Below are 14,167 nucleotides of genomic sequence, written 5' to 3'. Positions count from 1 at the left end.
AAGACTAAGGAGGCTAGGGCTTTTCAGCTTGGAGAAGAGATGGCTGAGGGGAGACATGATAGAGGTATATAAAATAATGAGTGGAACAAGTGGATGTGAAGCATCTGTTCACGCTTTCCAAAAATACTAGGACTAGGGGGCATGCAATGAAACTACAGTGTAGTAAATTTAAAACAAATCGAAGAAACATTTTCTTCACCCAACGCATAATTAATCTCTGGAATTCGTTGCCAGAGAACGTGGTGAAGGCAGTTAGCTTGGCAGAGTTTAAAAAGGGGTTAGGCGGTTTCCTAAAGGACAAGTCCATAAACCACTACTAAATGGACTTGGGAAAAATCCACAATTCCAGAAATAACATGTATAGAATGTTTGTATGTTTGGGAAGCTCGCCAGGTGCCCTTAGCCTGGATTGGCTGCTGTCATGGACAGGATGCTGGGCTCGATGGACCCTTGGTCTTTTCCCATTGTGGCATTACTTATGTACTTATGTGTTGTCTGCTTGAACAGCACATCTGCAGCAGGTTGGCAGTGGTATGGACAGGATGTGGAGCCTCAACTTCCCAAACATTTAAATTCAATTGCATGCGCTGTCAGTTGCCCTATGCACACTTCTGCACTGCATGTAAGGAATGCAAAGGTGGGAAATTCTGCACTGGACAATTCCCCCAGGAACAAAATTAAAGGTCTGTCCATGTTGTGTGTGTCCAGTGTGTGGTATTCACCTAGCATGTAGCTTCTATAGCAATATCGCTTGCATGTCATAGTAGAAAGTATTGCAGTTCTAGGGCATGGTTGGTGTTGTGACTCCTGGTAGTTAGTACTATTATGGTATGGCAAGTTTCAGGGGCGAAGCCAGACACCCAACTTTGGGTGGGCCTGGGCCCAAGATGGGTGGGCAGAACTCTGCCTTGTCCCACAAGTGATTTGGTCTTTCCCTCTCTCGTCTGCATACCATATGGTCTCTCAAACATCCCCCCCCCCCCCCCGCATACCTTTTAAATAGCAGACTTTCACCGGCAGCGAGCAGCAACTACCGGTAATACACACTGCTCATGTTGGCCCCACAGCATGTATCAGTCACTGCTTGCTGCAGGCAAAGATCTGCTATTTACAAGGTATGCAAGAGGAACAGTTGTTGGGAGTTTTCGGCTGGTGGGGAAGAATCCCTGCCAGCCACATCATAGGTGTGCTGCTACTGGGTGGGCCTGGGCCCACCCTTGGCTACACCACTGGCAGGTTTACCATAGATTCCGAGTGTGTTTTTTGTAGGATTTTATATTACTTCATCATAGAAACAGAAAATTTTAGGCAAATAAAAGACCACATGGCCTATCCAGTCTGCCCATCCATGCCATCACTCTCCCTATCACTCACTAAGAGATCCTATGTACAAGTCCCAAGCTAATTCAGATGCCATTTTCATCTTCACCACTTCTTCATGGAAAGGGTGGTGAATTTGTGGAACAGCCCCCTGGTAGAAGTATTTCCTCAGGTTACTTTTGAGTCTAACCCCTTTCTCCTTTATCCTGTGCCCTCTCGTTCCAGAGCTTCCTTTAAGACTCACCTCCTGTACATTTATGCCACATAGGTATTTAAATGTCTATCATATCTCCTCCCCTCTCCCACCTAACGGAAGAGTAGCTTAATGGTTAGTGCAGTGGTCTGCAAATCAAAGGAACTGGGTACTAGTCTCACTGTGGCTTCTTATGACTCTGGGCAAATCACTTCACCCTCCATTACCCCGGGTACAAAACTTAGATTGTAAGCACACTAGGAACAGAGAAAGAACCTGTATGTATCTTTGGTTGGTCAAAACTTGACCCTTTAATGCGCCTGGCAGTGGAGGGTAATGGGTGCTCTTCTTTCTGAAGTATGTCAAAATTAACCATTTTGCAGGATCATTCTCAAGGGGGTGAGCACAATCTGAAGCTCAGTTTGCAAATAAAGTACCTTTCATAATCTGAAAGGTACTGTTAGAAATTTTGTGCATGCTGAATGTTTTGTCTCAGAGTAACTGCAGACTATTTGTGGCTCTTTAAATATTCAAAGATGGAATTTGTTAGAATTTGAGTTTAGTAAATTTGATTCTCTTGGCTGGTAGTAAGGAAAAAAAAAGTCCCCCAGACTAATATTTTCCTGCAATCCACCTGTCTTCCTTGGGCATGTCACAGTTCTCACTCACTGCTTCACTTATCTATTTGTAAGTTTTTAGGAAGACACTTGTATAGTTAAGTAGTTTTTTTTTTTTAACAGAAGAGTACAGTGCTATATAAACACAACACACAGAACTTGGACACCTACCAGCGGTAATCTGCTTCCAGGAATGCTGGGAAAGTCATGATGCTCCATATGATATCCTACATTGAATGTGATCCAGTTAAGAGGTCCATAATAAGAGTAGGTTTCATATCCCTTCAAAAACATGTAATGCTCAGCAATGAAGTGCCCTGAAATAGGATGAAAACCCATACAAAGTATTGAACCAGCCACTAAATAAATGACAGGCTTCAGTCCCCACAGATAATAGATCACCAGATCAACTATAAATTGTACTAGAGCATTATACACTTCCATTCTAGTGATGGGTTTGGGGTTCACGTAGAGTGGTCTTAGGGCATAAAGGAGAGGCTGAAGGATAAGCCACACAACTTTGCGAGGCGGTGTGCAGAAGAACCAGCCTTCAAAGTCTGTCGGAATGTCCACATCCAAGATGTCCCCTCCCAGGTATCGATGGTGATCTATGTGGTACTTTTTGAAGGAAGCAGAGTAAGGCAATCCGATTGGGAGGTTGGCGAACACGGCAAACCACCTATTCCATTTTGCCTGTTTATTACCAAAGGCAACGTTATGGGAAATATCATGGATAGCCAACGTCAACGAATGGTTGATGCAACCTCCAAAAGCATAGGCCCAAAAGAATATCCATTTCCACGATAAATCTTTCACCAAGTAACATGCGAGAAGTTGCGTGAAGACCATTCCTGAAACAATCCATTTTAATTGTGGGTCATGTCTCATTAATGACTTGATTTCTGGATATTTGGCTGAAAGAGAAAGAAAAAAAAATGTAATGCATTAAAGTGTAGATTTTTTTTTTTTTGCATAGAATACACATTTGTCCACATATAAAGTGAGAAGGGTTATCTGGAGAGCTACACAAGCTCAGAAGCTATAATGTTGTAGCTAATTATGTTTTCCCATTGGTTACTGACTTGTTATATGTCCCATAGATCAGTGGTTCTCAAACTGAGAAGCAAAAATTCTTATCTGGGTATCCAACTACCAGCAGAGCTGGAAAAAAAAAAAGCATTTTTATATGCTGCATCATGAGTGGACCAGCCAAGCAAGCAGCACACCCTTTTCACAATGCTCTCTTGAGGGAAGAGCATGGAGCTTAAATGCTTTGTTTTGCCACCTCTCTCAAGCATGCCTCCTGCTGGAACTGAAATTGGGTAAGCCAGACTTCAAACACAAAGGCACACTTATCACTGCCATCCCCAGGATGTTTCTGCTTGCTGCCCCCACCTACCCCAGCCTTCTTTACTGCAGTAGAAAGTGAAAACCAGTCCTTGATTCATTACCACTGCCCCTAGCACAGACCTGCTTGTACATATACGGCCCCCCTCCCCCGATAAGTAGGGAAATGTGAAGAGGCAACCCTTCCGCTCCTTCCCAGTGATACTGTAAGCAGAGCCAGCAGGAAGAAGGGACTAGCAGGAGTTTGTGTGTGGGGGGGGGGGGGGGGGGGGCAAGCATGGAAAGGGGCAAATGAGCTTGGAGGGGCATGAGCCTGCAGTGGAAGTATGAAGAACAAGCCCCCCTTGCATTTAGTCCCTGCACCTAGGTACTCTGTTCCTAAAACGTGCCAGCCTGGGGGTCTCAGGCATGGCGGGTTGAATCAGATTAGCCTTTAGCTCATGCCTTTTCCCAAGGCAAGCTACATTCAGGGGGCTCATTTTCAAAGCATTTAGACTTACAAAGTTCCATAGGTTACTGTAACTTTGTAAATCTACATGCTTTGAAAATATGCCTCTAGTGCAGTGGTTCCAAAACCTGGTCCTGGAGGCACCCCAGCCAGTCAGGTTTTCAGGATACCCACAATGAATATTCATGAGAGATTTGCATGCACTGCCTCCACTACATGGCAAATCTCTCATGAATATTCATTGTGGGTATCCTGAAAACCTTGACTAGTTGGGGTGCCTCCAGGACCAGGGGCCAGATGCACTAAACTTAACGAGCCATTAACGTGGGTTTCAAACTGGTTCTAGCCAGTTTAACACGCAAGTAGTAAACCAGGACATGCACAAAAGGGCATTGTCCGATCACGGTAGCAGCTAATGAAAACGGAATGCAGATGAGCAAATTAGTATTATAATGTGTAGAAATCGTATTGTAATGAGATGCACTACTGTTTTCCGATTGCCTAACCGTGGAAAATCTAACAGGAGGTCTGTACCTCTCGTTGGGGCTGCGCGGGATTTCAAAACTTCTATAAATGTAACAAACAAACAAAAAAAAATCGGGAACAAAAATGTCCAACTGCTCGTCAGGGACGTCCTTCTAAAGTGCCTAACATGGACGTCCTTCACTGAAACATTAAAAAAAAAAGGATGGCCCTGATGAGCACTTGGATGTTTTTCCCCAGATTTTTTTGTGATGGGTGTTCTTCTGCGAGGACGTCCAAATCAAAAAACTATTTGGACGTCCCTTTCGATTATGCCCCTCCCCCAGGTCTCTCTCAGCCAAAGTGCATTTAGCTGTCACCAATGTCAGCTAAACGCGCTGTGATTGGCTGAGAGAGACCTGGAGGGGGGCATAATCGAAAGGGACGTCTAAATAGTTTTTTTTGGACATCCTCGCACGTCCCGATGCCGGCGGTGGTCATTTGGGGCAACACTCACCCCCCATTGCCCCCAGAGCTGTGCGTTCCCGGGGAGGAGGGTCTGCACGGTCAGCCGCAATCCACCCCCTTCTTCCGAGAGTGGGGCGGCAGGGATCACTGGTGGCTGCAGCTTACGCTCCAGCCCGCAGCTCTGACAAGTGCTCGTCAGGGACATCCCTTTTTGGACGTCTTTGGCATGCGCAGAGCAGCCAGCATAACGCTTGGCTGCTCTGTGCATGCTCGACTGGCCGACCGTTTTCCTAGGAAATAGAGAATGCAAGTGAGCTACAATGAGCAGCTCATTTGCATTCCATTTCCTTGATGCATGGCCATTCCCTACCGATTCGCTATGGAATCGGTAAGGGAACGGCTCTTCCGAGGACCTTAGTGCATCTACCCCCCAGGTTTGGGAACCACTGCTCTAGGTATTTGCCTTGTCCTTAGTGGGCTTACTTTAAAAAGCGGGATTTACCCATGTTAAAGTGAGTGAATTTGCTTTATTAGCTATGGGAAAATACATTTAGATGTTCACTATTAAAAATGGTTTCACCCTGGGGGGGGGGGGGGGGGGGGGGACATTCAGGAAGCACTGCCATAGCTCAATTCATTTATTTCCTGAGCTTTTATCTAAATGGACTTAAACCATGGTATCCCATATCAGCAAAAGAAGACATGAATACAACACAGCAAAGAAAGATTCTATTCTACATTAAACTTGTTTTTCTGTGAAGTTTGTAAGGCTCTGGGCTCTCCTAAAGGACTAAAGAGTTTCATAAGAGGACAGATTTCCTTTAAAAAAAAAAAAAAGTGTGGGTAGCTAAAGCACAGAATTATCATTTCAGATGTCAAGTTTCTAGTTCGGTGTATGATTGACTTATTTAAACAGGGTTTTCTTCTGTGCCTGGATCAGAGATTAAGTTAATTGATAAGGACAGTTGACAGAACTTGGTATGTTGCTTTTCTGGTCTAACATTTCAGATTACTGTGCAACTTGGAAACAAGTCAGCAGGAGGGATTAACCAGAAGTTAGCATTTTAAAGGTTGCAAAGATTTATCCTACTTGGAGGGGCATAATCGAACGAAAACGTCTATCTCCATGGGCGTTTATCTCCGAGAACGGGTCCGTGAAGGGGTGGACCAAACCGTATTTTGGGAAAAAATTGACGTCCATGTTTTATTCGACAATTTGTGAGCTGGGCATTTTTGTTTTTCAGCGATAATGGAAAATGAAAGCGCCCAGCTCAAAAACGAATAAATCCAAGGCATTTGTTCGTGAGAGGGGCCAGGAGTCGTAGTGCACTGGTCCCCCTCACATGCCAGGACACCAACCGGGCACCCTAGGGGGCACTTTTACAAAAAAAACCAAAAAGGTAAAAGAGCTCCCAGGTGCATAGCACCCTTCCGTTGGGTGTTGAGCCCCCCAAATCCCCCTCAAAACCCACCACCCACAAGTCTACACCATTACTATAGCCCTAAGGGGTGAAGGGGGGCACCTACATGTGGGTACAGTGGGTTTGGGGGGCGGTGTGGAGGGCTCCCATTTACCAGCACAAGTGTAACAGGTGGGGGGGATGGGCCTGGGTCTACCTGCCTGACGTCCACTGCACCCCCTAATAACTGCTCCAGTGACCTGCATACTGCTGCCAGGGAGGTGGGTATGACATTTGAGGGTTAACATAAAAAGTTGTGAAACGGCATATTTTTGTGGTGGGAGGGGGTTTGTGACCACTGGGGGAGTCAGGGGAGGTCATCCCCGACTCCCTCCAGTGGTCATCTGGTCATTTAGGGCACTTTTTGGGGCCCTATTCGTGGAAAAACAGGGTCCAGGAAAAGTGCCCTAAATTCTCGCTAAAAACGCATATTTTTTTCCATTATCGGCGAAAGGCGCCTATCTCTGATCGGCCGATAACCACGCCCCAGTTCCGCCTTCACCACGCCTTTGACACGCCCCCATCAACTTTGTCCGCATCCGCGACGGAATGCAGTTGAAAACGTCCAAATTCGGCTTTCGATTATACCGCTTTATTCGTTTTTGTGAGATAAACGTCTATCTCCCGATTTGGGTCGCAATATAGGCGTTTTTCTTTTTCAATTATATGCTGGTTAGTAACTTTATTACGGGTCCAGTTACTCACTTGTTTGAAACACAAATTACATCTGTGTGGGGCCTCTTAATCAGTAGTAAATGTGACCTTTTGGTAGTCCTTGTAAACAGAAGTGAAACATCAAATGTACATTTTAACTGCACAATTTGTCAGATATGTGAATTAAACCAGAAGTGGCTGACATCTAATTTGATGCATGAAGTGAAGGATGACCTGCACCCCCCCCCCCCCCCCCCAGGTACCCAAAATGCATCTGAGAAGTTTTTATAGTTCCTGCTTAGTTCAGTAACTGAAGAGCATAACTTGACATTTACCCAGTCAATACTGGGGGCAATTTTGGGGCATCATCATTTAGTGCCCTAGGTTATGCGCCTGTACTACTTGTGCACAAATCCAGTTCTGCTTGTGAATTCACTATCAATACACTTTATTATGCTTGGTGTAATACAATAGACGGAGCTAAAAATACAAATGAACTTAATAGTAATCAAAGCTCATGTAGAAACAAACTGCATTTAGAAGTTCAATCATTACTTGTGAATTCTTCAAGCATTTCTCTTGGAGTTACCATTGATCGAAACCTCACTCTCGACACCCACGTGAAGAACGCGATGAAAAAGATGTTCTACTCCATGTGGAAACTCAAAAGAGTAAAACCTTTCTTCCCGAGATACATCTTCCGTACCTTGGTACAGTCAATGGTAATAAGTCACCTGGACTACTGCAACGCACTATACGCTAGCTGCAAAGAACAGACTATCAAAAAACTCCAAACGGCACAAAACACTGCCGCCAGACTCATATTTGGAAAAACTAAATATGAAAGCGCAAAACCCCTAAGAGAAAAACTTCACTGGCTCCCACTTAAGGAGCGTATTGCGTTCAAGATCTGCACGATTGTACCCAAAATCGTTCACGCAGATGCCCCAATCTACGTGCTAAACCTCGTAGACCTTCCACCCAGAAACGCCACAAGATCATCCCGCAAATTTCTCAATCTGCGCGTCCCCAGCTGCAAGGGACTAACATACAAGCTGATACATGCCACTACCTTCTCTTACATGAGCACGCAGCTATGGAATGCATTACCTACTGACCTGAAAACAATTGATGAAGCAACTAACTTTCGCAAATCTCTGAAGACATATTTCTTCAACGAGGCCTACAAAGATAATCTATAGCCTCACCAAACCACTCAGATATGAAAGTCCACCTACTATTCTTACCCGCCTAAACACTTCCTCTTTCTTCCCTTACTCGACCTCTGTACATTACTAATTCTATCTGATATCCTGGCATGACAATGTCATAATAAAACTGTGTAAGCCACATTGAGCTTGCAAATAGGTGGGAAAATGTGGGATACAAATGCAATAAAAAAAAATAAAATAAACAAACACAGACTCAAAGGCTTTGCATTTGTGTCATCCACTACAACTTCCTATTACATATACAGGACAGTCTGTTAACAATGAAGGTTTGCCAGGATTCACTGCATCCGATGTAGAATAATCAGATCAAACTATTTAATGTGGAAGAACTTCCCCTTTGGATGTTGTGAAAAACAAACAAACTCAATTTGATATAGAATTAGGTTGCAAAGCCATTTAGGGGCAGTGAACAAGATTAAATCCTATCAGGCAGCTACAGCCTGAATCCCCTTCCTTCTTCAATTAGAATGTTAAACAACTATCCGTTATTTGGAAAACTATTCTATTCCACAAACATCTGTTGACTAAATCAGGATATATTTCATGTGATTTGTTTTAAACATGAAAACTTGTTTATTTTTGTTTTAACTGGATTGTCCCAGTCTCCTTAACTGTAAACTGCATTGAGATGAATAGGTTACCTGTGGTTTATAAGAACCGAGATGTTATTTTAGGGACCTTTTACTAAAAGTGTTAACAGAATTAACACACTAAACGCTAAGAAGCCCATAGCGCTAAGCTTTAGAAAAGCAGCCCTTACCTACTTAAGAGTAAAAATTAGACCGGACTTAGAAACAGAATGTGCGCAGCCACACAGGAAAATCAGGGAACATTCTCCATCCTGCTAAAGGTATAACATCTTGACTAAAATTGTTCCACAAAGTTGTTTCCAATGGAAATCCAGAATAAAGCAACTTGTGTATTAATGACCGTTTAGAAGAAAGCTTCGTAAAATGTTTTTATTCCTGGAACCAATTTTCTAAAAAATAAAATTTGCTACAGTTATAGTATAATGCCTGCCTTGGACTTGTTTCATATGGATAAGATTGCACCCTGAGAGATATAAAAACATAAGAATAGCCATACTGGGTCAGACCAATGGTCCATCTAGTCCAGCTTCCAACAGTGACCAATCCAGGTCAGAATTACCTGGCAGAAACCCAATTAGTAGCACCATTCCATGCTACCAATCCCAGGGCAAGCAGTGGCTTCCCCCATGCCCATCTCAATATAGACTTTTCCTCTAGGAACTGTTCCAAACCTTTTTTTTAAGCTCAGATACACTAACCTCTATTACCATATCCTCTGGCAACAAGCTCCAGAGCTTAACTATTGAGTGAAAAGAAAATACTTCCTCCTATTAAAAAAAAAAAAATTTCCATGTCATTTTGTCAATTGTCCCCTGGTCTTTTACACTTTTTGAAAGAGTGAAAAAAAATCTATTCACTTCTACCCGTTCAACACTACTAGACCTCAATCATATTCCCCCCTCTCTCAGCTGTCTTTTCCAAGCTGAAGAGCTGTAACCTCTTTAGCCTTTCCTCGTATGGGAGGAGTTCCATCCCAGTGATCATTTTGGTCGCTCTTCTTTGAGCCTTTTCTAATTTCACTATATCTGAGATACAGCAACCAGAATTGAACACAATACTCAAGGTAAGGCATTATAATATTCTTAGTCTTATTTTGCATCCCTTTCCTAATAATTCCTAGCATCCTGTTTGCTTTTTTTAGCTGCTGTTGCACCCTGGGCAGAAGATTTCAGCGTATTGTCTACAATGACACCTAGATCTTTTTCTCGAGTGCTGGCTCCTAAGGTGGAACCTAGCATCAGGTAACTACGATTTGGATTATTCTTCCCAATGTGCATCACTTTACATTTGTCCACATTACATTTCATTTGCCATTTGGATGCCAAGACTTCCTGCAATTTTTCACAATCCGCATATTTTTTGACAACTTGAATAGTTTTGTGTCGCCTGCAAATTTAACCACCTTGTATAAGATGGACAGTGCGAGTCCTCATCTGGAAACTGTCAGATATCTCAGTAAGAAAAAGAAATGCAGATTAATCCAAGCAGACTAATGGATTAGTCAAGAGCAAGGATCCTTAACCTTTATTTATTTAATTTATTTTGGTACATTTATACCCCACATTTTCCCACTAGAGCGAGCACAATGTGGCTTACAATGTTACAAAAGGTTACAATGCAACGAGGGTAATGACATGACAAGTCAGAAAGACGGGAAAGTACAGGAGGATTATACAAGGATGCTTGAATAGGTTGGAGTAGTAAATGGGTTTAGACAAATTGAGGTAGGCGGGGATTAAGCGTTAATTGGTGGGATAAGCTTTCTCGAAGAAAAATGTTCTTAAAGATTTCTTGAATAGCTGGTGATTGTCAATCTCCTTTAGATGCCTTGGTAGAACATTCCAGGACTTTGGGCTGACGTAGGAGAAAGATGATGAAAAAAAGCAGTTTATATTTAACTGACTTGCGGCTTCTGGATAGTGTAGAATAAGGTAGGATCGAGCAGTTATCGAAGAATTTCTGGATGGGAGATCAATTAAATCTGTACTTATAAATACAGAACACAGTTATCAATGTGCAAGTCAGAGTTCTTCGATTAAGGGAGGAAAATGCCTCAAAAACAAGCCCCTCCCACAAATATAGATGGGGTGAGGGCTACAAATTCATCATCACAGGCGTTTCTACAAACCTCCTCATTTTAAAAATTTTTTTCTTAATGCTCAATAACAAAGCCGCTCTGCCGAGTAAGCTGTACAAAACTTTTTTTTACTTAACTTCGGCTAACTGCAGGCTTTCTCCTCCCAGACCGTGATTCAACTGTGGTCAACGGGTCCCGTTTCACATTCCGCTGCTTCAGGACCACAGCCATTCAATCACCCAGTTCATCGGTCATAAATCCTGTGCACAACAAGTTGACCGGCGTTTACAGGGAGAAGAAGCCCGATTGTGGTTGTTAAGAAAAGAACAGCAGTGGATTTTTCGATTAAAATCAATGAATCCTACGGGTCTGAATGGGAAGATTGAATGGATGCATTTCCTTTAATATACAAAATGGACTTTGACTTTGATCTTCACTCATTAATGTGGGTATGCCTTTTTGCAGCCTGAAGAATTGTGATTGGATACTGATGACAGCGTGTGACGTCACAATTTGTATTTATAGGACCGCCATGTTTAAATACTCTTGCCCTTCATGCTACCGCCGGCATTTTTGAACGGATTGTAAGCAGAGTCAGTATTAAATAGACTTGAGTTTTTGTAGAAATTTTATAAATATTAAAAAATTTTTCTCCCCCTTGTGCACAGGATTTATGACCGATGAACTGGGTGATTGAACGGCTGTGGTCCTGAAGCAGCGGAATGTGAAACGGGACCCGTTGACCACAGTTGAATCACGGTCTGGGAGGAGAAAGCCTGCAGTTAGCCGAAGTTAAGTAAAAAAAAAGTTTTGTACAGCTTACTCGGCAGAGCGGCTTTGTTATTGAGCATTAAGAAAAAAATGTTTTAAAATGAGGAGGTTTGTAGAAACGCCTGTGATGATGAATTTGTAGCCTTCACCCCATCTATATTTGTGGGAGGGGCTTGTTTTTGAGGCGTTTTCCTCCCTTAATCAAAGAACTCTGACTTGCACATTGATAACTGTGTTCTGTATTTATAAGTACAGTGAATGAATGGAACCAGTTTCCTTCTGATATTTTTAGTTTAGATCAATTAAATCTAGCATGTAAGCAGGAGCTTCCCCATAGATTATCTTGCGAGTCAATGAGCATATTTTGAAGGTTAAAACGAAGAGGCTGGGCATGATCAAAGCTTGATTTGCCTAATATTAGCCTTGCAGCTGTGTTTTGAGCAGTTTTGTTTCTTGAACCCCTTTAACTGATCAATTAAACCCTCATACCCTTTCCTAAAAGGTGTCCACTAGTGATTTAGACAGCTACATATGTGATTAACTGCCAGCCGCTAACAGTGCTAACTGCTTACATGTTGCTATAATTACAGTACTACAGTTATACTTAAGTGTCCTTATAACTGCTTTCAGGCTGTCTAGACAATTTCAATAAAGTGCCTTTGATTTCAAGTGCCTTCTTTGCACCTTGTTTGACCTCTTTCTGTACCCCTTAGGGATGTGCTAAAGAACCCCTGCTATATAGGACAGGGTCAAGCAAATTAGAAGGGTCATCTTTGGACATTTTAATTGTAACAGGATAAAACAGTGAGGCAAAATAAAATGAAGACAAGCCAACTGCAGAGCCAATGAAACCAACACTCAGTGTCACAGTGGCCATAAGCACAGAAACAGTAATTCAACACGGCCGTGTTTCAGTAAACAAGGTCTGCGTCAGGAGACATACAATTCCAAACAGGTGTCACTGACAGAGCAAGGGCAAGGTGGAAACATCTATCAACAAGTAAGCCTTGGTTAGCTCCAGGGGCGTATCTGGACTCTGGCAGTAGGGGGGGCCAGAGCCAGAGAGAGGGGGCACATTTTAGCCCCCCCCAATGACCCCCCCCCCCCCGCTGCCACTGCCGCCATTGCCAGAACCTCCCCGCCAACGACTCTCCACCCTCCCCCCCCCCGCCGTCAACCCTCCCCCGCTGCCGTTGTTTACCTTTGCTGGCGGGGGACCCCCAACCCCCCCGCCAGCCGAGGTCCGCTTGCCGCCTTTAAAGATATTTCTTCAGCTGGCGGGGAACCCCAACCCCCACCAGCCGACCCGACGTCTTTAAAGTTCTTCTTCAGCCTCCGTGGCCGTGCTGTAGTTGACTGTTCAATCCAGTTCGGAGTCTGACGTCCCAGCACGTTGTACGTGCAGGACAACGTGCTGGGACGTCAGACTCCGAACTGGATTGAACAGTCAACTACAGCACTGCCACGGAGGCCGAAGAAGAACTTTAAAGACGTCGGGTCGGCTGGCGGGGGTTGGGGTCCCCGCCAGCTGAAGAAATATCTTTAAAGGCGGCAAGCGGACCTCAGCTGGCGAGGGGTTGGGATCCCCCGCCAGCAAAGGTAAACAATGGCAGCGGGGAGGGTTGACGGTGGTAGGGGGGTCCAGGGCAAAATCTGCGGGGGCCCAGGCCCCTGTGGCCCCACGCAGATACGCCCCTGGTTAGCTCATGCTCGGCAAATAAATCACGGATTTGAAAGATGTTCTGCCACAATCCGAAGACGCCGCCTGGTTCTGCAATTGGTTTGTCTTCGCTGTTTTATCCTGCTGCTCATCACATGGGGACTGTATATTTCTCCTATCACCACTATTTTAACCAATAGCGTCATTAAAAGAGAATATGCATTAAAATCCCATTGTTTTTAATTCATGTGTTAAATGAGTAGCGAAATGAGCACCAGCTTTCAGGGCTGTGCCTAGGGTCTCTGGTGCCCCCTGCAGACTATCAGTTGGCGCCCCCCCCCCCCCCCCCCCCCCGTGAAAATGATCGCTCACCACTTGCCACACTGACAGGAATTGTCAGCAATATTCTTAGAAACAAATTGCTATACATTGCAAAATAAGATAGCAGATGTAAATTCTCAAAGTGGACATATTCAAAACACTAAAATGAAAATAAAATGGGTTTTTTTTTCTACCTTTGTCTGGTGACTTTCTTTTTCTGATCATGCTGGCCCAGTATCTGATTCTGCTGCTATCTGTCCTCTTAACTCCGTGTCCAGGGCTTCCTTTCCATTTATTTCTTTCCTTTCCTCCTTTCTTCTTCATTTCTGGTCCTCAGCTTCTGCCTATTTTCTTCATCCATGTGCAGTTTCTCTCCTCTCTTCCTTTTCTCTCATTTCATCTCCTTCATCTCTCTTCCCTCCCCTCTGTGTCCAGCAATTTCTCCTCTCTCCCTGAGCCCTGCCCTCCCAATCCATGCCCATCCATGCCCATCTGTCCCCAACCCCCTCCATTCATCCCTGACCCTATCCAGCAATTCCCCTCTCTC

The 14,167-nt window shown here is 43.9% G+C and overlaps 1 protein-coding gene across 3 annotated transcripts in view; it reads right to left on the bottom strand.

The window, feature by feature from the left end:
• DEGS2 (delta 4-desaturase, sphingolipid 2) overlaps positions 1–14,167 on the bottom strand; it is a 128,195-nt gene that overhangs the window by 60,298 nt on the left and 53,730 nt on the right. For all 3 annotated transcript variants that reach the window (XM_030213954.1, XM_030213955.1, XM_030213956.1), the window contains exon 2: positions 2,302–3,044. In XM_030213954.1, the coding sequence (XP_030069814.1) occupies positions 2,302–3,044 (743 nt within the window). The remainder of the gene's footprint in view (positions 1–2,301; positions 3,045–14,167) is intronic.

This window comes from Microcaecilia unicolor, chromosome 9 (assembly GCF_901765095.1).
Source record: "Microcaecilia unicolor chromosome 9, aMicUni1.1, whole genome shotgun sequence".
Taxonomy (NCBI): domain Eukaryota; kingdom Metazoa; phylum Chordata; class Amphibia; order Gymnophiona; family Siphonopidae; genus Microcaecilia; species Microcaecilia unicolor.
Note: the sequence above shows the minus strand (reverse complement) of the source record. Positions and strands in the feature narration are given on the sequence as shown.